A 23,681-nucleotide genomic window follows, 5' to 3' on the forward strand; every position below is an offset into this window, starting at 1 on the left:
CAAGATATTGCTCGCAAGCATTTTGCAGTAATACTGAGCAAGAACCCTGTAATTACATGCAACTGCAAATGCAATGCTTTGTAAAAAGTTAGGTATAGCAGTGAGCACGACAGATATGAGCAGTTACAATGCAAGCCTAGTATGTTCAATAAACGACCAGTGAATGAGGTAATTGAAACCAGTGTTTTGAGTCACTGGCCGTTTTCTTTTTTCTTCTTCAGTGTATGCACCTAGCTGCACTTTGGCTTTCTTGTACTTTTGTTATTAAAAACAAAAAAAACTGGCCGTGATTGCACAAGCGTGCAGCCCAGACACTCGACTAATATGAAAAACAACACGGTGACACAGAGCTCACCTTGGAGTCAGAAGTTTTATTATCATAGTAACGTCAACATACCTGTACAATACTTGCGCTGTCAAGGGACATGGACATGCTAGCCTGCACGAAGAAAAATATAACACTCTCCGGGCAGGGTCACTTCTCTCGATGTACAAAAGAATACGATGTATGCACACAAATGTCACTATCTTATTTTTTTCCCCCCTTTTGTATTTGTTGATACAGACTGTCGAGGTGGGAGCAGGGTCAGGGGAAGAGGAGGGCTTCGATTACAACATTATCCCTGTATATGTATACAGCGTTATTACTAACTGTTATTGTCTGACGAAAAAGCTGTACGTAGCCAGCAGAGAACACTGGAGCGACTATGTTGCCAGATGCCTGTTGTCTCTAGGCCCTTGTTTCTTCCTTTTTTTTTGTAGGACAGTGAAATCAGAAGCGCTCTGGACAGTCGCGTATTACACATTGTGGAAGATAAAGGAAGGGGAGATGGAGGCAGCTATGTACACGTAAAGCAACACCTAGCTGGCACATTCAATCAAAAGGCGCAAGCAATACAAGGACAAGTAAAAGGTCATCAACAATAAGGGCAGAACAAGACAGAAAATTGGGTGCTCCGTACTAATTATAATGCAGGGAGCAGTGATCTCCACAGGTTGCAAGTTTGCTTGCCGTAAGCAAGAGAACACGTGTTCCAACATGAGATCGAGAATGCACTGACAACAGTCGGCTAATTTTACCCGCACAGCAAAGAGGGGAGGTTTCCGGTTGCGCGACGAGTGGTCAATTCGTGTTTGCGACTCGTGGAAATCATGGGAAGCTTTCAACACCGCCGGTAAGGTGACATTTTTGTTAAACAGTAAGTACAACTTTGCGTTGCGTGCCACTTTGTGTGGACTACTATTAACATTAATCTACATTGCCTTATGCCTTGCATTATGTAACAAAAATGGAGCGCAAACATCCAGTGCTTGACTTCGAACAAATGGTGCCAAATAACCTGCCAAAGTGTTTTTGCTTAATAACAAAAGAGGCCAAACTGCCAGCTGAAGCTTTCTGTTCGATCACTAGCTTTGCACAAATAAACAATAAATGCATGTGTGCCCATCGTAATATGTGTAGTATGTGTGTCTCTAAAATGTACAAATGAACATGACAGGATGCAACACAAATGTCAAGCACAATTTTCAACCTAGCCCCTAAAGGCATCGTCATTTAACTTCATTTCCTGTGATCAGTGAGAGATTGCCATGAAAGAATACGCTCATGAGATAAACTGCAAGGCGGGCGCAAGCACTAAATGAAGGGGATGTGCATTATTAGCGTAGACTGGAAGTTCCAAAGGGCGAGAGTTCATTCAACCTCAATAGCGTACTTCTGCTATCGTAAAAATAAGGGCATTTTAGTGTTCTAGACTTGCCACAATTTTTTCTCTCTCTCTCTTTTTTTGTGGTTTTGAAAATGTTACAGACTATGGGTGAAATGAGGCCTGATTATGTTCTATGCAGAATGACTTATACCTATGGACCCTATTTCATTTCTTTCCACTACCCAGACAAATGGAGCCAGCACAGTGGCCTCATTTTCATGATAATGACATCCTTTGAAAAAGCAAGATTAAAAGATGTCTACTGAACATTATGCAAGCCACTTTCTCATACAACTTGCTAGGAGTTCTGCGTAGGATTTGCATGACACAGGTCTAACACTGATTGCGGTGCATTTGTTAAGTTGCACAGAAGCCGCAAGCTAAAAACAACAAAACTTAACACAAAAGCTCTAATGACATATCAACTATGTACACGAATAAAAATACAACTAAAATAACACACAAGAAATATATCCTATATATATATATATATATGTATAAAGAAAGCTCCGAACGCCATCTCACGAACGAGTATTTGAGTGCAGGTGCCCGACGAAAGCTGCCATGCATAAATATACTTCTTTGTATTAATTTACATTCTACGCCTTTGTTTTTTTTTATTTTCAGACTTCATTGCCAGACTTATATATTTTACACAATACTTAGCAACCACACAAATGAAATAATGACAAGTTCTATTTCACAGTCTATGACACAGGAGTGCTGAAAATGATGAAGAAAATTCACAAATGCGTTGTGAGACGAGCTGCATCACCGGCCACCTTTGTGTGACGTAGCTAGCGTAACGACATGTTCCATTCTAAACACATCTCTGTATTTTACACAATCAAGCGGTGGTTTTTATTCCAATGCGCCCTCTGCTTCGACTTTTCGCAAAGTCACACGCTTGACCACCGCTTAAATCAAAGGAAAGTTTCGGGTGATAGTACTGAAGAGTCTCAGTGCCGAGTCCTGCATTAAAAAGAAGCAAGGATTGATGTGCCACGAGTGGCAGAAAACACGCACCGCAGCTTGCAGTTGTGTCGCTCGAGACACTTCTGTCACTTGACGGGTCGATGTGTGCGCACTGAAAAGTGCGTTCTTTGTACGACAGTCCTCGCTTGAGCGACGTAGCTGTGTGAGACTCTCTATCAAGCACAGCGCCAGAGTTCCAGTGAAAGCACGTACAACTAATACATACTTCGACTCTATGTAAAATACACACAAGATGCGGAGTGAAGTGACAACACTGGACTGACACATAAACCCTGGATGCTTGCTTTAAGGGACTAGGTTAAATAGAACCACAGAGACCACTCCACTTCCGTGCCACATACTAGTACGCCAAATGTGCCGCATGCTGTGTCCATGTATCCTGGCAGCAGCTTGGGGACGGCTAGGAAGTTACCCGACCAATGTGTCGACAGATCGCTGAGTGTGCATCAAAGCACGAGGGCGAGGGAAAGCGGAGAGTAGTCACAAAAAGGTTTACTGGCTCTGTACATTTGCGCTTAATGTTGCCTTTGCAAATGGAATTCAATAAATAATACATTTCTTTTAGAAGACAAAACACTCGGTTACTGACACACTGCCCAAACAGGTGTAGGTGTAAAGAAACGGAGCAAAGTACACTCTTTTTTGAGCAAGAGAGGGGTATGGTGTAAAATAAACAATAATCATGCCTAAGAAATGAAGTAACTTGCGAATGGAATGCTGATGCTTTACAATGCTTAACAAGTTGTATATTGGCGCAAAGAAAGTGCGAAATAGTAAAACAATAAAAGCGGAGGCAGCCAGGCAAGGTACGGGTAAGTCCTTTGGCAGAGCAACAGTTGCGGCGTATTCACTGTTGGGCGAGATGCAACTAAGATGCGGAAGCCAGCATTGGCGCTTTACGGACACTGTCCCATGACGATGCAAGGCCCCAGTGCTGGTGCGTGCCAACCAAGACTAGATCTGATCGCTGTCCTCCTCTGCAGGATTGCTGGGACAGGTGGGGGCTGGGTGTAGACTACACACGGTCTCTTGCGTCCACCACTAATAAGACAGATCACTCGCACATGGCCAGAGCTTGCAGCAGGTTCCACTTAGACCAGTCACCAAGCTATCGGAGGGCTAGGTGGCTGAACAGCTCTGCAGGCAAGAGTGCACACACATTTTTTTGCCATCACACACACGCAGCAGAGCAAACAATGTTGCACATGCAGTCCCCTGTAGTCTTCCATTTATGCAAGCGTGGCCAATACCCACTTGCTGGTGTCTCTCGAACTGACTGTTTTTTTTGTTTTTTCGATATTCCCTAAATGCCGGACCCAGGAGCGGCAAGCCCACAGCTCTTGTGCTGCGGAGACCTCGCAGAAAGAAAGAGAAGGCGCCTCTTGAAGGTGCACGGTGCCGTCTTGCGCTTTGCATAATGGCCATTCGCATTCCTCTGCCGGCTGCTCGATCGTGTCGTGCTCGAGATGCTGCTCATTCCCCCAGGTGCGCTTGCATCAAAATGTCTGCGCAGGTCAATGAAGGCCTTCCATCGAGATGTGCCGGGAAGGAGAGCGTGCATCTGTTGCAGCCCGAGGTGCTCAATAGACCTGAAACGGCTCCAGGCCCGGCCTCGCAAGAGGCTATAAGTAAATCTTTTTCACTTTCTGCAGAGGCTTGTTGTCCGCCGAGCTGTTGGCATTCTTGCCGTTCTTGGGCGGCACGTTGAGGACAAGGTTGATGGGCTTGGCATGGTTGTGTGTCGACGACAGGAAACCTTCAGAGTGGGGGTCACCTCCCCGGTCCAGGTAACGTGAATAGTCGTCGGGCGGGCACGTCTCCTCGGCTTCTTCATCGCTGCGGCAGCGCCGGCTGAAGATGTAGCCGCTAATGAAGCCCACCACCAGGGAAGCTACAATGCTGGTGGTCACAGCAATAGCCAGAGTCTCAGCTGTGTAGAACTGGGAGGAAGCGCCTGTCCTCTGGTCACCATGCAAAGAAGAGCCGGCCACAGCGCCTGTGGGGAGGGAGATGCGACGTGAGCCAGTAAGTAACTTAAGACACACTACACAGTGTTATGCAATGCTGAGTGGAACTAAGTGTTCATGGCTGGAAAGGTTACCAATATATGTTAAAGTAACCATATGTTCTGTGACTTGTGAGACAGTTTCGAGTCGAGGGCTGTTGTCTCGTGTCCCATAATAGATAGAAATGTCTAAGTCCTGCATTTCAAACTTTTTATTAACGTTTGGCAGCACCTTGCCGTTAGCAGCATCTGGCCAATCTATTTTATAATGTGTTAGCTTCAAACCCTTCTAGATTTTCAAAAGTCAGCCAGCTGTGTGGTTCACGGCTGTGATGAATGCGTCTAATGCAAAGTGCACACACTGTCTTGCCGGTCTTGCCTTTGTTGACAGCAAGTACGCATTCGAATTTCAACACAGATATGCAATTGAACATCAACTTTCTTGTTTCAGGGAAGACCATTATTGCAAGAAAAAACTTTTTCATGCCGAAAGTTAAAACTAATTATTGCAGGTGATTTCTCATCGTGCTGTGTCAATCCCCCAACAACACCATGAAAGTCGACGTTTTTCGGCATTTCGCGAGTAAAATGTTCACCCTAGAAAATGTACAGTCAAGGACATATGAAACAAGAGCAAGAAATGGCAAAGTGCGACAGCTTCTCCTAGTGCAATCTTACATACATAATTGGGCCGTTACAAAAGGTTGTTCGGACTCATAATTGAGTGTACCAATAAGATCATGACAATTAAGTGTATAGACAAAAACGAGAAAAGAATGCTTTTTACTTCGCTCCTACTTGTTCCTATTTAAATTGTCCATGAATGTACTCAAACGAATTCCAGAGCTGGTTACTCAGGCTGGCAGAGAGCACAGCACACTCTGGACTGAACACAATGAAGAAAACGGACTTTTCAACTTTCCACTTGAATTTACTGGTGCACTGTATAAAGTGCATATGCAAGAAAGAAGTGCAAATTTAGGGACTCATTTTTTTTTTCGCTGGATGCAATATTATGAAAACTAACAGACAGGACTAAAGCCAGCATTGGCAATTTATGGACACTGTCCTATGATGATGCAAGGCTCCAGCGCTGATGCGTGCCAACCAATGTTATGCCACCAGCAGGGACCTGATGATGGCTAGTTATCTTTTCATCCACTTTTCTTTCTTCATATTTACATTACAATTACTCCTAATAACATCCCCTGCATTTTCCCTGGCATCACTGTTTGTTAGTTCTCATTAATATGCAAGAAAGCAAACATAGAGAGATACAATAAAATATAAGTTGCCACACCAACTCCCATCAGACTGAGTTGTAATGTAGAGCTACGTTGGTACCCATCGTCTTGCTTGTACCGTTATGTCTGCTATTTTGTTGTTTAGTGTGCCTTGCCTAGTGTCACTGCGCAAAAAAGCATTTTGAGAAAGTATGCATGTCACAGAACTAACAAATCATGCATGAAGAGGAAAAGTGTAGGGAGACAATGGCACACAACACACGACATAGAGATGGATCAAGCAGAAACGTGAGGGCAGAGCCTTGGTTTAGCATTAAGGATATGGAACAATGCGATTGCCTGAACACCAAAGTGAAAAAATTTGGAACACAGAAGTTAGAATGCACTGTCCGACAGTTCAAAACTTTCACTAAGAATGATATGGTGTGTTCATGCTATCAGTTACACACAATCTAATTCGTCTGTCTGTAATAAAATCTGTCATCACCAATTCAACTGTTCCTTTTTTTTTCTTGCTGCTGCAGCTGTAGAACAGTGTAAATGCTGTTGAAGTAATGGCCATCTCAAGTAATGTCAAGTAATTCAAATTACACCGACAATATTGCGATCCTTCTTATGCAGTGATCAAAATATTGCACATTGTAAATGCTATCTCAGTGTGCTCAGTTCCTTTTGCCTGCAGAGGCATCAGTTATGGAAAGGGTGGGAGTAAACAGCGAGATTACAGATTCCATGTTGATGAACTTGAAGTGAACAATGCTGAAAATGAAATGATGACAAACACAGCACTGTTTTTGTTGTCCTTTTCAGCTTCAGCATCATACCAAATGGTCCAATTCAACACAACACTACACACGCTGATGTTCTGCCAACATTAGGCCAAAAGGAAGGACACTTAGGCCAAATAGTAGATTTCGGTCACATTTCATCATGCAATTAAAACATATGATAAGCATTTTGAACAATGCACAGCTGCTCATTAACATGCAGCAATATTCAGTGCCAGAAACAGAAATGCACAAGATGATAGAAAGAGAGAAAAACAAACACCAGCAAACCAGGTAGCCGGTATACCATAATTTATCACTGAAGTCTGTTTGTTCTTTCAATGCAATATTTTGTCACTTGTGCCTGAATACAAGTACAGTCGGCTCTTGTTCATTCAAACTCAAAGAAACCTTTGAATTTTGTTTGAATTATCAAAAAAATTTACCGGAAGTTCTCAGATATGACACTGGGTGAACTGACACCACACACTATAATTAGGCATTGATTTATCATATTTAAAAATTTTGTGAGTGTTCTTAAACCATATACTGTTGATCAGAACTTCTAAAGAAATTGTCAATTTTGCCAACTGCTTCTTTGATAAATGTGCCTTCAGTGCAAAACTCTCCGCAACAGTTGAGAGTGTGGTCATTTATCCAATACTTTAATATGCATATGAAGCCCCCTCCTTATAATTCAGCTTGGTGGCCGTGCAAGACTTGAGACTATGCATACGAAGTGTAGAAGGCTGTCTACCTGGAACTTAGAATAGCTTTTATCTCGTTTATTTAATTTCACCTCCACATTTCTAAACTTGAGCGAATAGTGAATTTTAGGTTTGAAGTGAACAGCAATTTTGGTCAAATATGTACTATTCAAATCGAATTCAAATAGTATATATAACACATTTTAAGGGAAAATGGGCATATTTGTCATGAGCCCATTAACCTGCCCAATATTTATCAAAAACTAAAACAAGGCCTGTGAAAATGCCGTTTGTTCAAAGATACTTGGAGTAAAAGCAGGATTTGACTTTTGGTAGAATGCAAGTGATAACTTGTAAAATATGTTACGTTTCAAACTTTAGTATACTTAAGCATACAAGCCGGTATAATGAGCTCTTAAACTTTAAAATTGATGAACTGATGTGAGGGTAATATCTCCATTTAACTACTAAGCGGGACTTTGCGGTAGTGCGTGTCTCCCCTGGATTATTGCTTTCACGGCTTAGCACTCCTACACTGCTGTGGAACCACCTTTACAGTGCATTACATGCAGTTTAATATGCACCTATTCGTTTATTAAGAATACTCGAAATGTTCAATAACTTAAATTCAAATCGAAGTGAGTTCTCGAGTATTCGACACACTCAAATATTAGCACGAGCCCACACATTTCAAGAACACAAGCCCACTTAAGAATTTCATATACAGTGTGTGACGTGTAAACAACCATCTTTCTTTTTATGCTGCTTTTGGTTGTCGCTCCTCTTCACCAGGAGCCACTATTACTGCCACACAGCATTTGCCAGTCGCTCAATTCACTCTGAGCTAGTCAGCATTCACCTGCTATACAGAGGTTTGATACCGTGCACAAACAACAACCACATACACAGTATCGTTATTTGTTTCCTCAGAGGGTGCGCAGACGTACTAAACATGAACATGGCATTTATTGGCATCCCCTTTGAAATGGGCGGCAACAAGTGATCGAATAGCCTCCCTGCTTTAATTATGGGTTATTTAATTTACTGTAGTCTAGCATCCTCACTATCTTTCTTTTCATCCTTTTTTTTAAATACAAGTCCCTGTTCCTATAACGTATTGTTGCTGACGCCTGTGATGACTCTGGTTCCATCGCTACCTTCCCCGATTTTCTGCACCAATACTTTAAACATATATTGTTTTACTCAACTGCTGACAAGTTACCACTTCTAGCCTCTTTAGAAACCAGAAGCCTTGACAGATGAATACCTTCCGCTGGTGTCTTATGGTGAATATTCTGGCGTTTCACTGGAATGTGCCAAGTAGCTTCCGGAATTCGCTTCAGAAATCAAACTTACCATCCTGTCACTTCTTTAGCACACAGAAGAATAAGGACAAAAAATGCCGTGTCCAAGTCATTTTGAGCACTAAAGATTGTGACCGAAATTCCCAACATGTCCAAGATTATGCTCTTTCTCATCCTACTGTGAATATTTGTTCAATGTTTCTTTGTCCCCATAGAGATCTTCGCTTCCAATTTATTTTCCCGTATGTTTGCGAATCTCCGCGGGTGTTCTGTTTTTATTCCTCACAGATATCACTGGCAGATAAAAATTTTAAACTGCATTCCAATGTTCAATTCATTCGAAGCAGTTTAAAATATATTATGTGTTGGGCTGACTGCCTTTGGACTTCAAGCACTGGAATCTGTAGCTCTTCACAGTGTGCTTGTTTTTTTGAAGACCATGCTTATAATGGCTGAAATATGTAATGCACAAGTCTGACTGCCAACAGGGCTCATCTGGAGACTTGGTAAGTTTGTGGCATTAGTGGCCATGCCTGTTAACAGGCATTGCCATTAATGTCGTATGGCAAGTCCAGTGCTAGCTGTCCCCTCGTCATCCATGTTTTAATCGCAATCCTAAAAAACGTAAATAAGTAACACTCTCTGGAAATGCGTGGTTCGCAACTTTGAAGAAGCCTTGGTGACGAAACACCACTGAAGATGTCTACCCATGCAGCTGTACTATAAAAATAATCTCGGGTTTCGATTTCAAATGCTTTAATTTTAATCGCTGCCATGGCCTTTTTAGAGCGATTTTTTCATGAAATGTCAGGCAACTCCCCTTCAACATTTTCATTAATTATGTGATCATTTCATAATACATTTTTGTACCACAATTAGTTGGGCGAAATTCCCAGAAAACCGCACCCAGTTGCTACCTTCAAGAAAGAATGGCATGCATATATTAACCAAGCCACACCAGCACCAGCCAGCATTGTGGCTCGCTTTAGATACATACAACCACTGCAGATGATGCAGCAAAATTTTAAACTTGACATTGGTTTGCCAGGCCCCTCCTGCTAAAATTTAGATGTGAGAAGACAAGAGGTAAATGAAACTATGTGCACCCTCAAAGCCGTGGAAGAGTCATTCTCAAACCATACTAGTCATTATCACATGTCTATGACTAATAAAACTGAGACGGTGATAAAAGGGGGATTCAACTGCAGGCATGATGATCGAACATGCAAAAATTAGTGACAGCCAAACAGAAATGCAGCGTTCACGTGCTTCACATATGTGATTGGCACTGCTAACTTTGTGCCACTATCACAACTGCGTGTTGTGGGAAATAACAAATGAATAATTCCGAGAAATCCAGGATTTACTAAATTACTTGGGAAGTAATGGCAGCACAAATTACTGTGTAGCATGAGTCAGCTAGAACTTGGAAGACAAACCAACAGAGTGCCAGTACACTTAGTCATCTATAGACCTCTCTCTTTTTGCAAACAGTGTGTTGTCACTGCGAGTACCGGCCCGCCATTCCCTCTCTCGGCGCAGGGGCTGGTTAGCAAGAAAGTTCCGCCGACGGGATCTTTCTGCATCACAGGGCCGTGTGTGTCTGCATTCCTCTAACAAAACAAAAATTTCGGCGAATTGTTGTTTTTCTAAAGCCGCTAAAAAGAAGGGTGACAGCATATAATGCAGGATTCTGTTATGCTAACATGCAGCGATTTCCTCGTTGTAGATGGCAGCCATTAAAAAAAAAAATCTTTTCCTCTTCAAAAGCGAACGTTTTGCATTTGATGGTAATGGAAGCTTTGAAAAATATTGGCATGGTATGGACGTAAATGCACTCAATTTTTGTCGCCACATGTGCACTGCAATTTTAAGCAAGGCACGACATTGACGGCAGCATGGTTTTGAGCTTCCGTGCGAGAGGTCACGGAGAAGATTGCCACTCGCGTTGCAAAATACTGATCGAAGACGAATGTGGGAAAAAAAAAAAAAAACAAGAAAGTACTTTTTTTTCATCCGTTAGACTGAGGTTAACAAATCCTCGTGAAAATTAAAGCGAAGCTGTCGGCGACGTTCTTCGTAGCCCACTGAAAATTTATGCAATTTTAAACTCGATAACTTAATTATATACGTAATCTTTGGCACAGTTACATTGCTCCTTTGAGACCTGACACACAAACTTGTAGTGCACATCGTCACTTCATAAATATTCAGCCGTAAAGGTACGAAGTATATGTGAAACAATAATCTCCGCTCTTTATATGAAGACATATGAGGCCTCCGATAATACGAGCTATAAGTTTATTGGGTATGCATACTCGCTGGGGCGAAGCGTATATGCAGCTTCGGCAATGGTAAACATGCTTATAGTTCATGTGTTGTCGTATCTTTCAGCCCAAAAATCATGGAATTTTTTTTTCTGCACGCACCGCAAACGCTGAGATGTACCGACTCGCAGATGATTGCGTCAAATGCATTTTTACCTTGACTAAAATGTAGAATCGTGAAGTTTCGTCGACAACCAATTGCTGACACCGGCCCCCAATGAGTGCCAATGTTTTCGCAAACAAGACGCATTGTTATGCACACTGCACACACGATGCAGAATATTCTCTGTTTCACCGTCCATAAAAGTGAATCAATATTGTCTATGCTTTTCAATGCACACTGAACGCCACAATCAACACTGCACATTTTCAAAGATGATGCCACTGTTCCTCGCACAGACCACCACATGTGTTCACTACTTCAAGATAAACAGCCAGCCAGCGTGGCAAATATTTCATCCCGTAGTTTACCACACAGCTAGATGCTCTCTGACACATACTACAGCCAATGTCGCCACTGTAACATCAAGTGTAAGCTTAGAAAAAGAAAGAAAACTTGCCCCAAACACCGCACGGCTGTACCGTGCTGAGGGATCAGCGGGGGGTGTTATACCAACCACACCTTTAACGTGCGCCAGTGACGTCACGCTGTGACGTACCCCAGTAGAGGTCTATTGGTAATGTCAGATGACCACCACAGGCCTTGTCTATGAATCTGCTACAGCAGCCTCATCAGTACAACCGCCAGCGACAAACAGTGCATCTAATATACAGTTTCTAACTGAAAATGCCAAGTAGCTACACACATCACTGCACACATTATCTGACTACTTTCACAATCACAGAATCGAAATTTCCCATTTTTCAACTGTATTGAGCTTCCCTGGGAATTCAGTCTGTCAGTAATAAATTGCCCCCATTTACATAAATGTGTAGTGTCATAGGTGTCATACGCACGGGGAGTGCAGGACGGTGCCCCCCCAGCCACCTAAGAGGGAGGGGGGGAAAGCCAGCCCCATACAGAGATATAAATAGGGAGAAGGGGGCTTGCTACAGACCTTCGCCCCATTCCCCCTCCCTGAAGGGGAACACTGGGCATGCCTAAGTGTAGTGTGACGGTAAAAACTTCATATGGAGCTCACAGTTAAGCAGCTACAATGAAAAAAAAAATAACATATGTGCTTGTAAAACTTGCAACACAGGCACCTGTACAATGTTTGCTTATATAATGAATTGTTCTGCAAAGATTCCCTGGATAGAAATATACATTGTGTAGTATTTTACTATGTAAATGCCAAGTCAGTACCTGTGAGTTCTTGTGACAATTAATAATAATTGTTTGTGATGTTTTGCACAAAATATTATGAACATTATCTTGCACAGTACCTGAAAATAAACATTTTTTTTTCTTTTGTTGCTCAACAATGTGGCTTATTCATACAGTAATGCTGCCCAATCAAACACCATGTTGTTGCACCACTCTGAATGTCACTTGTGTGAAATGAAGTTGAAGTTGGCTTTCTTACATGCTCGAGAATTTAGTGGTTGCACCTGCTGCTTTCTTCTATTTCCCACCATTCTTTGCAGAGCACGCTTACCATTATTCTACACATAACGCCAGATGCACCTTAAACCGGTGACCGCAGGGAAAAAAACAACACTGCATTGAATACTTGTGTACACAACTAAAGCTGCCCTTTTGTATTCTCAGCAGCACACACCACACCTGTTTGCGATTGTGATGACAGGTATGAGAGAGGGTCTGGTTAGTTGGGTTATTGTTCACAGCTGTGGCAGTGCAAGTGACGGACTGTCACATCCAAGTGTGGAGCACCGAAGAACACGCAAGCATCAGGAAGCCAGAAAAGAGGGAAAAAAAAGAAGGAAGAGGTGTTTCCAGAGGGAGGGGCCGGGCTCACCTTCGTGACCGTCTCCCAAAGGACGGGACGCCGAATTTGGGTGAGCAGCGTCGTCCATTCCAGACCCCTGGTACTGGTGTGGGGACCGCAGGGGACCGTTCGACGATGGGGGCCTCCCTGGCACCCACAGGCAAGACCACCATTGGTCAGTGCTCTAACCACCGCATGCCCACACCAGACAATTATGTCTATTAAACATCCCCAACACCAGTGCAATCTGACGCCAACATCATCGTGTGTTTGGTCCAGTGACTCAATGTGTGTAAGCTCATAATGACATGGCGATTATACTGCACCATTCACCAGCATTTCTTGCTTTAAATTAACGGCGAAAATTTTGAGCCTATAATTGACGAGCTGAACTGGTTTGAGATGGCTGCTTTGCATACTAGAGAGGCTAAACTTCTGATCAAGCACCACAGCAAGTGCTGCGTGGATGGTGTCTATAAAAAATGCACTGTACAAAAGCATCACCACCGGTACATTCAAAACTCATTATCACAATGATGTATGTTACATAAAAATAGCTTTGTAATATCCGAAAATTCATTATAGAGGTTTATTCCTAACACTGTATCTATTGTGAGACCACTTTTCATTTACTTCGTTATAACCAATATTTTGTTACATCTAGATTTGTTATATCTAGGCCTAAGTGTAGTTGCAAAGCTATGAAATATCATTCATATGCCAGCAATAAGAGTTCAATCCTTCCTGGACATTTCTGTCATGCTATCACTCATCCTGTACTGTGAATCTGCAGCACAGGTTTGGCAATACCAAGTGCAGAAATGCTTCATTTAATGCCCAACAATTAGTTCAAATCTGGTATTAGGTTGCAGCGCATGTACTAAATTACAGGTTGTTTGCAGGTCTACTTTGCGAGAGAATGCCTGAAATAGTGATAACTTCCACCTGCACACCTTCTAATATCCTGAAACTTGCGGCTGTCTCTAAGTGAACTACATGTTAGTTACATAGCGAGAGCTCGCAGGCAGATGGTGTAGACGTCCAATTGCAATGGTGTTCTTTGCTCCATTTTTGTCCCTACAGACTCAATGCAATCACGTTCTGCAGCAAATTTTTACCCAATGTAAGCCAAATCAAGAGAGGGGCTATCAACTTGTTTTAAAACACAAACTGGGGTGGCTAATGCTCAATCAAAATGCACAGAGCAAGTCCACGGGACGTGCAGTAGCAGTTATAAAATTTAAAATGGCTTTGCTACATAATGTACATAAGTTCTCCAGTTGATGAGGCGATGTCAATTAATGAAATCTAGCAGGTTTGCCATCTGCTTCACAATCCTGGCTGCACAATCAATCACTTATGTAAACCATTACAGACTACTCATTTAGCTAGCTGCTTACATGTGCAGTGTGATAGCATTGAGTTTGTATTTCCCACAAGAGACAGAAAAAAATAAGTGACAAAAAATTTAGCAATAATAAAAGCTGCAACAAAGACTGTTAGTTAGCAGGCTCATCTTTATATCGCTGGTGCTTCAGTTTCATGCAGGAAGAAAGGCCCGTCAGCCATTTACACCATCACCGCAAGTAAGTGCTATAAAGTCAGTCATATTATGAAATGAATATGCACCACCACCACGCATACAAAAGCATGTTGTGCAAACAATGAAAGCACTTGGCCAGCTGTGCATCAGCCTGATGATGTACTGAACATAGTTTCTGAACCTTACATATTCTCAACATAAGTCGTAATGAGCGAGATCCTTCAAGGACTTAAAATGTCTTGATCTGGCAAGACATCCTATGTGTATAGCACTGGAATGATCTATAAAAAATTACGTGCTTGACTTTATAAATTTCAACTCATGCGATAATAAGCTTAAGCCTGAAATGACTGAAGGGAGATTGCAGAAAAAGTGGGGCACTCTATACACATGGTCTTGCGTTATAAAGCACTATATGGTACACATGTTTTCAGCTATCTGGTGCTGCTCACAAAATGAAGTTTAATGAGCTTCACTAGCTTGACTGTGGCAGAAGAGGAATTGTTCGAGGGGTTTGTTCCTTTGTTACAAAGCTTGTGAAATGAACAGACAACTACGCAAAGGAAAACACGGGGAAGATTATTCGTTGTTTTTTCTAAGTCGAGTGTGATAATATTTACATAGGTTGAAAGGAATGAAAGCGGACTTAAAATCACTCTTTACAGCATATGCGATTTGAACCCACAAGTTCTGGCGTTACAATGCCCTGTGCAAGCTTTTTCACGCTGCCATCTCAAAGCTGAAGCGTAACCGGCTATTGTGCGGGGATTTTGCAGCTTGCCACTGGGGTGCGTCATGCAAGTGAACACATGTGTTTCACTAAAGTGTGTGTTAATGGTAGGGCGACAAAGAGAGAAAGAGAGAGGTTGTGTCTACAGTGGCATTTAGCCATTTCCCTTGCTTTGGCCACGGCGTCCCTTGAAGCGTAAGGTTTTTTTTTTTTTTTCGTTAGTCGGTCTGCATTCTCCGAGAGTGGCCCACACTAACCAAAGAACTGGGGCCGAGTGAGGTCATTGAATTCTTCAGCGGCCATGTCTGGGTCGTCGACTTCGGTTGGGGGCGGCGACGGCGTGGGAGGAAGGGTTGGGGGAGGAGGGCAAGTGCAGTCACACGGGGGGCACACGCTCACCGGAGGAGATGCTGTCACACCTGATGCCCCCTGCAACACCCCTGTACCGAGCCAGGTCGAAAGAAGCGAGGTGTCACGAATGGTCGTGTGCATTGACACACCCAGCTTTCAACCTTGCTCTGGGATTTTTTTTCTTTTATTGAGCAACTGCAGCGTATCTGTTAACACTACCCTGATGTGCCACAGGGCAACATATTTTTCAAGTCAGAAAAACTGGGAATTAATGTTTTAAAATCCAAGTGAGCTTGCAAAGCCTCGCTAAAATTTGCTGCAGGAATAGTGGCGCAAGTTTTGCCTTTAAATAAATGTTAATTTAGCCATAGAAACATTAGCTATAGTTTCTCGCCACAATAAAACAAGTAATGCTTAGAAAATGACAAATATATTGCGGTCTTTTCTACTGTGTTCACTTTAGCTACTACCAATTCACATGCACCTATTTTACTTAAACATAACTTTCTGTGAAAATCTATGTTCTTTGGAACACTTAGCTATTTAAAATGCAAAAAATTACAATCAACTGTCAAGATTAACAAATATACCTCTAAATCCTGTCTACTCTCATTTCTTCTAAATTTAGTCTGAAAAAAAAAAAGCAAAAGCAGCTGTGTGACAATCTTAAGTTGCACATGTCTCGTATATTCTCAGCTGTTTGATAAGTAAACTCACTTGGACTAAAGTCATTGTCCACAGACTTCTAACAATGTACGAGGAAAAAAAAAGAATGAACTATAACAAAATGTGCTTGTCGTTGCTATTTCTAATGCCACACCAACACCGTGCAGTATGTGCAACAGCCCAATCAAGAATGCGGTGCTGAACTTGTGAGCCGTCGGGTGCCTCAGCCACATGGAAGGCCCAGGCTTTTAAAGAAAACAAAGTGTTCAATGCCTGTTTTTCTTCTGATTGCACTAGAAGTGAGTGAAAATTTACCTTGGCCACATCGGTGGTCCCATCCTTCTTCGATGTTCTGGACGTAGCTGTCCTTTTTTCTAACCCTGCAGAGAATGTGCATCACAGCTATTACTGATTTCGGCAAGAATAAAACGAGTGCAAATATGCCATGTTCAAAGATGTATACTCGACGCATACAGTCAAATAAATCGGGTACAGATAGGAGAACTATTACTGAAAGTGAGTCGACTGCCAGCTGGCATTTCATAGGGCAGTACAAGCACTATAAACGACAAGACGCGGAACGTGAAGTACATGTGATGAGCACTGGATGTTATATGGCCTTGTTCCAATACAATTACAAGAACAGAAAGAAAAGAAAAAGGGGGGGGGGGGTAGCTACATCATGTTTGTGTGCCATGAGTTTTCTGACACCAGCAATCAATTTCCTTTCTTGAGATTCGTAGAGCAGCTGCTCAAGCAGTAATTGGATGTCTCCTGTGTACGTTCCCAGTATACTGCATGTCCTGTGAAACTGTTGAGCGTGTTCTGTGATACTGTATGAGCGGGTAAACAACCGAGCGACGTCGGTATGTTAAAGGTGTGAAAGGAGCATACCTCAAGCTTGGGTTGACGCAAGTGCTTCGATCGCTGTCCCATGCGCAATAAGGGTCTTGGAGGGCCACGCAATCGCTGAAAGCAACAATATCAAGCATGAATCAGCAATGAACCCCCACACTGCAGCGGTTTCCATTGTGCAAATTTCGATTGCAATTACATGGTGTCTAGTCATACTGACTTGACGGGCCACAAACATATGTGTCCCTTGCTGGGTGCACCAGTTAAAGGTTCAATTATGCAAGGTATACAGATGTATCTTGTGCAAACAGCCCCACAGCCTAGATGCCAAAGTTGAAAAAGGAAAGAAATGAATGGTATAGACTCACGCGCAGGTCGCTGCATAGCGATGGCAGCTGAAAAGCGGCACAGCCTGTATCTCCGAGTGGGTGACAACTACGAGGCGCCCTTGTGGCCGGTGCACCAGCAGGTTAGTGACAGGTGCCCCCTGGAACACCCCGACGTCCTCCACCAGTACTGGGTGGCCTCCCCCTGACTGCTGCTGCCGTGGTACGTTCACTGCCTTCAGCACTCGCCCAGTGTCTGCATGGGAATAAAAACCACTTCTAAATCTCTCTGCTATATAGGCCAACAACAACTACACTCAAACCTCATTATAACGAATTGTGTCTTACATGAAAATAAGTTCGTTATATCCGACACATTGCAGTAAGGGTACATTCCTAACACTATATTTATTGCAATATCATTCTTCATTTACTTTGTTATAACCAGTGTTTTGTTACATCTGGGTTTGTTATCGAGGTTAAAGTGTAGCCTGCTCTCACACAAGCAGTAGCCTGCTAAAAATGTGATCCCTGTATGAAAAACGTAAATGCATAGTGCAGCCTCCTCCTACAGCCTGCTGCCTTCTCGAAGTTTCTTGTAGTTCACTGGACATATTTATGTGAAAGTGCACCCGCAGTCAAAAGCATGCCATGAAACACACCTGTTCCGATAAAGAGGACGTCGTACTTCTTGCCGCTCACAGTTTCTACTTGGGGGTCCACAGCAATGTATGTGAATCGGTACCTGCATAATAATCCATATATTGTGAGATCAAGCCCTACGACCACATGCACCACAAATTAGAACATCAGAAAAATAAGTGTGTATAGAAGCGGGTGGCATTATTCATGTCATTACATTGCAACTAACACATGAAACAATCAGTGAAATAAGAAACAGTTGTAGACTTGTGTAAGGGCTACATTTTATGTAGTTTCAAGAACATGTACAGAAAAGATGCTACAAAAATCCAGATCCAGCAGGAAAGATTAGGCAATGTTAAATGATTTTACAAGCTGAAAGGTTGTAGCTATTACTTGCAAGCATCCATGTAGACAACTACTGTGTGCTGAAAATTAATAATTAAGCTGGCTTATTGAAGTTTTTTTTTTCTTTGCTGAGCTATATCGATGACATTGCTATATTTAAGACTTGCAAGTGGCACGCACAGCCATGCACAATAAGATAAGATGTACATACATGCTTAGAGTTGTATAAAAATGGATTTATTTTTCACTGAAAAGTTCAGCATAATGCTATACGATTACAGCTACCGGCTCTAGAAATGTGCAAAGTTCTGTAAATTCAAGATGACAGACTTACTGGAAGCCTGTGTGCACCAAGATGGGCCGACCAAAGTGTGACGGAACTGCCTGGTCCATGAGCGGATGCTCCGTGATAAAGTTGAGTGTCACATCTGGTAGTGTCCTGGAGTCATTGACACACTAGAACACAGATGTACATCCAGAAGAATTAATTCGTGGCAGTTCCCCAAAGAAAGTGCACCTAACTATTGCTGAGCAAGGAAATGACAACAACAGGTGAAAGACATAAGTATCTGAACTGAGTGACGAATCTTCTTTGTCTTTATTTCATCATCGCTTCTCGCTACAGTAAATGAGTCTTGCTAATTAAGAAGTCAGAAGTTGCAAGTGACAATAGAACCAAACAATTTAAGAAGGCTATGCTAAAATGTAACTGAGCATTATTCTAGTCAGTTGGGCCCAATGCGTTTTTATGCAATGGTGATTGATGGTTTTGTAAGAAGCACGCCTTGGCGACCATCCTACATAGATAAGTTTGTACCATAAATCTGTCACATTGCACAAAAAATTAGTCTTCCTCACATCTGCAGCACACTTGCTGTGTGTGATGCCGTTAAAACAGTGTGCACGTACTACTTTCATAATAGCTTAATAACAGCTAAACGAGCGCTCACCTGGCCCGGCCTGGGCTCTGGAACCTTAGAGTTGACAATGGGCAGCCAGTTCGAGTTGATGTCATCCTGCCCCTTGAAACTGCCTTCAAATACCCGCTGAATGTCCTCCACACGGAATGCGCACACTGCTGATCCACTGATGCTGTTACTGTTGCAAGGAAGTGAACAGTGCCATGTGTACGGTACGACGCTTCAAGCAGCAAAACAAAAATAGGTGCTCCTCAGTCTTTGCTAAATGAAACTGCTATGGTCCACTGCTGCTCTGATGCAAAGGTTTTAATACACTGGGAGGCTGACAGGTCACTTCTGATCTTATAGGGCTTGTTTTCAGGGTACAACAATCAACCTAGGCAATTCACCTATATTATCTACCTGCTTTCCACTATTTTGTGCCACCTTATTATTACAGCAGCCCAAGAGATTCACAGCGATTTTTCTGCGATAGTCACTCAACTACGCATCAAATATACCCATGATAAATAACTGCAGAGCAAACACTATGGCGTCAGACATGCCAAATCTTAGTTAACATTGTAGTTGGGGGCCAGTGAGAAGTACAGATTTTATTTTTGGGGTGCGTAGCAGTTCGGCAGTTTACAAACGTGACGATTTATCTAGAAGGGCTGTGTATAGGCAATTCTGTGCATAGAAAGGTAAACATACTGTGGCGTGGTGAATACACTGTAGATGAGCTTGGCCTCCTTGCCATTGTAGATGCCGTCTACAATTGGGCTGGTCGATTCTGGAAAAAATGTTTTAGCATTCACATGTAATTACGTAAGTCTGCATAATGCAGCTAAGCATACACGTTGAAGCGTCTGATGATAAATCGAAGCACAGCTTGAAATGAGGTGCTAGAGTGCAGTGTAAGTACGCCATGTATTATGGTTCCGTATTAATATCCAGTGATACAAACTATAGCTGGCTTAAAGTGTGTGTTTCAACTTGCTCCTATCCATATGACATCTTAAATGCCACATTGAGAAAGCTGCACAAATAATAAAAAGTAATGAGTAGAATGGTACTGACAGCATAACAGCACTCATACATTTAATTTAAAAAAGCCACTGAAATCACACAAGTTTATTTCAGAAAACTTGGGGCAAGCATTTCTACCTATGTTAGTGGTTTTACTGAAACTAAGATGATGTTGCTTGGATGCAGACATTGCCATAGTAATGCACATTATTGTTGGAAACAATCTATCATGTGGAGCCTGTCAGTACACACAAGAAACTGCTCACACATAAAGACATAAGTGAACAGAGAAGAGGCTTACGTATTTCGTTGAAATAGAAAGGAATGTCTCCGCCAACGGAGCAGTTGAGTCGGGCCTTGAGGAAGGAGGTCCAGCGCTGCTGGAATTTGTGAGGCCCACCCTTGTCCCGAGTACACACCCTTGCTACACGGGAGTAGACAGTCTGTATGACAAAGAGAGAGAAAGAGAACAAACAATCAAGGTCTTACAGTACAAAAGCAATATCTGAGTAGTCCAAATCTAGGAAACATGAGCTCTAGTAGAAACAACACCACTCCAGGAAAATTTAAAATGCGCCAGGGTCTCAGCAGATATCTCTTCGAATCAGGTGCCAACCAATGTTAAACACGGTCACTAGGTTACAAAGATCAGATTCGACATGTAGATAAGAATTTCGCAACTCCGTGAGACCATTATTAGCCATTTCATGACATTGTTAGCCTCAAGCAAGCATTTATAACATGCACCGAGAAACATTACCTGTTTACTATTGTCGAGAATGAGTAGCTTTCAACATGGAGTCTATGTGGTCCTCAAAAACAAGCAAGGATTTCTTTGAAAGTGTCAGAAGGTGCATGATATAAACAGGTACTGATGCCGCTGGCATTTTAGGCAATATCTAGTAAATTTGACTGTAAGGAAATTCTAGCTTCTTGTAATGTAAGAAATTCTGTAATGTAAGGAAATTCTAGCTTCTTGTGCATCCAGCTCTTGTCGATGCGTTAGAATCCTGCCACATGACATAACCGCAAGCATGCAAGGCTGAAAATGTAAATGACATTCACCTTGCCGCAGTTGATATATTCCACAGCTGACTCACGGAAGAAGAAATACACATAGTCTTCGTAGTGGATTGAGCTCACAAAGTTGGGGGCTGTGAAAGAAATATCAATTAGAGTTATGCAAAGTTCACGAAATACAAGTTAAGCTATGCTATAAATGTGGAAGCTGTTACGTCTCGTCCATTTTTTCCAGAGTATGTGGTCACTCCCTCTTTTTTTTTTGTCTTACAGCATTCCTTTTCCGCTCTAGTTCTTTCAAGTTAGCAGGAACAACTTGCAGAAAGTCCAACACTACTACTCCTGTTGAGTGAATTCCTCTGTTGTCCTCATTTTTTTCTTCTTGCTGGTTCGTGCTTGAAGTTATGTTGTATCTTTCTCTTGGTGGTTACATTGTTGAACGTTTCGTGCAGTGTGCTCTCACTACCGTCGTTCCATCAACTTTTCCAGCCATCGCCACAGTATACATGAGCATATATGAGTATACATGAGTATACATGAGTATATGTTAGCAAAATACATTGCCTTCCTTTTTTCTCATTGTTCAATTTGCCTTACCTGCAGTGTCATTCACTTAGTAGTAAGCTGCATTGTGTTACATGTTTGTAACGCTGAACCCATACATTAAACCTGAGTTTCTTCACACACGTTCAAGAATGCTAATAACCACCCTACTGAAGGCAAGTATATCCGTGCATGTGTAAACGTATGCGTAGATATCATCAAATGAATGAACAAATGCCCCTAGCAGGTATGACACATCTGTTTTTGCAGGTCTGCAAAACAGGCCAAATAAAGTCAGGTAAAATAAAACCAGGTCAAGTAAAGGTGAAAAGCAAATTGCATGTGAAATGAGTGCACCTCCCCTTACCTCTGCTTACAGTTACCTACAGTTAGCACCTCAATTAAGAAGCACTAATAAAGCTTTAAAAAAATAGAGCTTGTACTGAAATAAACATGATACTCACCATTCAGGTGCTTTAGGTCAAAGGGTTCAGTCCTGAGTGGTTTTCTGTAGATGAGCGGGTCTGCCCCCGAAAGCTGGCCAACAGTGGCCACGTACAGGTCACCGTCTTGAAGGAGGCAAAGAAAAATGGGTATCTCGCAAAAGGTCGTAACCTTACAAATATATTTTTCATGCAGATGTGCATGGCATTTCATTTTGTATATAACGGGGCACTAAATATTCAAAATTAGTGCACATTCATCACCACAGGTTAACTTGTGCGAATGTGCAAGTATACAGTCATGCTACCACGTCACGATGAGGCACAACTCATAAGCAGGCACCACTACACAGATGCACACCTTGTTTGATATGTTAACGGGACACCAAACATCATAGAAGTCGCTCACTTCAATGCTTAGAATTTATTGTTGTACTAAGTATGTGGTGTTCATGCACATGATGGTATCATGCCGTACTGAAGAGCCACAACAGGTGTATTTACCTGTCCTCCTTGACAAGGGACCTGAATGTCCCAGGCAGCATGTTTACAAACAGAACATAACAAAGATCCACTCAGCTGAGACACTTGTGAGACACGTTTAGCACAATGGCATACGCAAGACCACCATAGGGCCAACGCAAAGTTATGGAAACAAAGCACAGAAATGCATGAAGAAAGTTAGATTTACTGTTTGTGCAGCAGCAATAGTAGCAATAAAGAGAGTTTTCGTAGGAATGATTTTTTTTCTCCTCCATTTGCTTGACTGTAGCTCTTTTAAAGCTTATTATTGAAACTAAACATAATAAATGGAACTAGCCTACAATTGTGAATGCCACCAAGGTAAACAAGTCCAATGCCAATGTCATATGAAGAGAGGCAACGAATGTTTGAAAGCATATGACATAGCTAAGTCGACGCATATTCATACTGCCCCTTTAAGGAATGTGTAGATTTATACCGTCAATGCTACTTCAAGCTGCTCCAGCAGCTAAAAAAAATATCGACATTCATCTTTCTAAATGCAATGACTTACTGTCTTATTATTCCCCTCGCGCCTCCTTTCCTTTTTCGCAGAAAAGGCTTATCTAAGCAAACTCGAAGGTGCTTCAAATGCCTGGCACATCTTTGACAGCACGATTGATAGTTTGACCAGCTGTGCATAAAGTATTCGATCATGAGCACTTTGAAAATCTTTCAATTTTCCACACATGCCCGCTACGACCTGTGGATAGCTTCTGGCATTTCAACTGAGTCAGAAATGCACTGCGACCTTTCCGCTATGAACCTAGCAGCATAGTCGTGACAAACGAAAGAGCAGGAATCGAGCCGCCAGAT

General features: G+C 42.2%; 1 protein-coding gene across 4 annotated transcripts in view; it reads right to left on the reverse strand.

The window, feature by feature from the left end:
- Positions 1 to 351: 351 nt before the first annotated feature.
- The window catches only part of LOC119159755 (semaphorin-1A), a 164,602-nt gene continuing 141,272 nt past the window's right edge, over positions 352 to 23,681 (reverse strand). Inside the window, exons 8-21 of one of the 4 annotated variants that reach the window (XM_037412601.2) lie at positions 22,848 to 22,868; positions 22,365 to 22,469; positions 21,403 to 21,491; positions 20,639 to 20,780; positions 20,023 to 20,101; positions 19,360 to 19,507; positions 18,744 to 18,865; positions 18,082 to 18,164; positions 17,462 to 17,675; positions 17,133 to 17,207; positions 16,554 to 16,618; positions 15,479 to 15,661; positions 12,979 to 13,095; positions 352 to 4,701 (exon numbers count right to left, since the gene is read on the reverse strand). In XM_037412601.2, coding sequence (XP_037268498.2) covers positions 4,328 to 4,701; positions 12,979 to 13,095; positions 15,479 to 15,661; positions 16,554 to 16,618; positions 17,133 to 17,207; positions 17,462 to 17,675; positions 18,082 to 18,164; positions 18,744 to 18,865; positions 19,360 to 19,507; positions 20,023 to 20,101; positions 20,639 to 20,780; positions 21,403 to 21,491; positions 22,365 to 22,469; positions 22,848 to 22,868 — 1,817 coding nt within the window. In that variant the 3' untranslated portion in view covers positions 352 to 4,327. The remainder of the gene's footprint in view (positions 4,702 to 12,978; positions 13,096 to 15,478; positions 15,662 to 16,553; positions 16,619 to 17,132; positions 17,208 to 17,461; positions 17,676 to 18,081; positions 18,165 to 18,743; positions 18,866 to 19,359; positions 19,508 to 20,022; positions 20,102 to 20,638; positions 20,781 to 21,402; positions 21,492 to 22,364; positions 22,470 to 22,847; positions 22,869 to 23,681) is intronic. The other 3 variants (XM_037412602.2, XM_037412603.2, XM_037412604.2) reach the window with 3 other exon arrangements.

This window comes from Rhipicephalus microplus, chromosome 1 (genome assembly GCF_043290135.1).
Source record: "Rhipicephalus microplus isolate Deutch F79 chromosome 1, USDA_Rmic, whole genome shotgun sequence".
Taxonomy (NCBI): domain Eukaryota; kingdom Metazoa; phylum Arthropoda; class Arachnida; order Ixodida; family Ixodidae; genus Rhipicephalus; species Rhipicephalus microplus.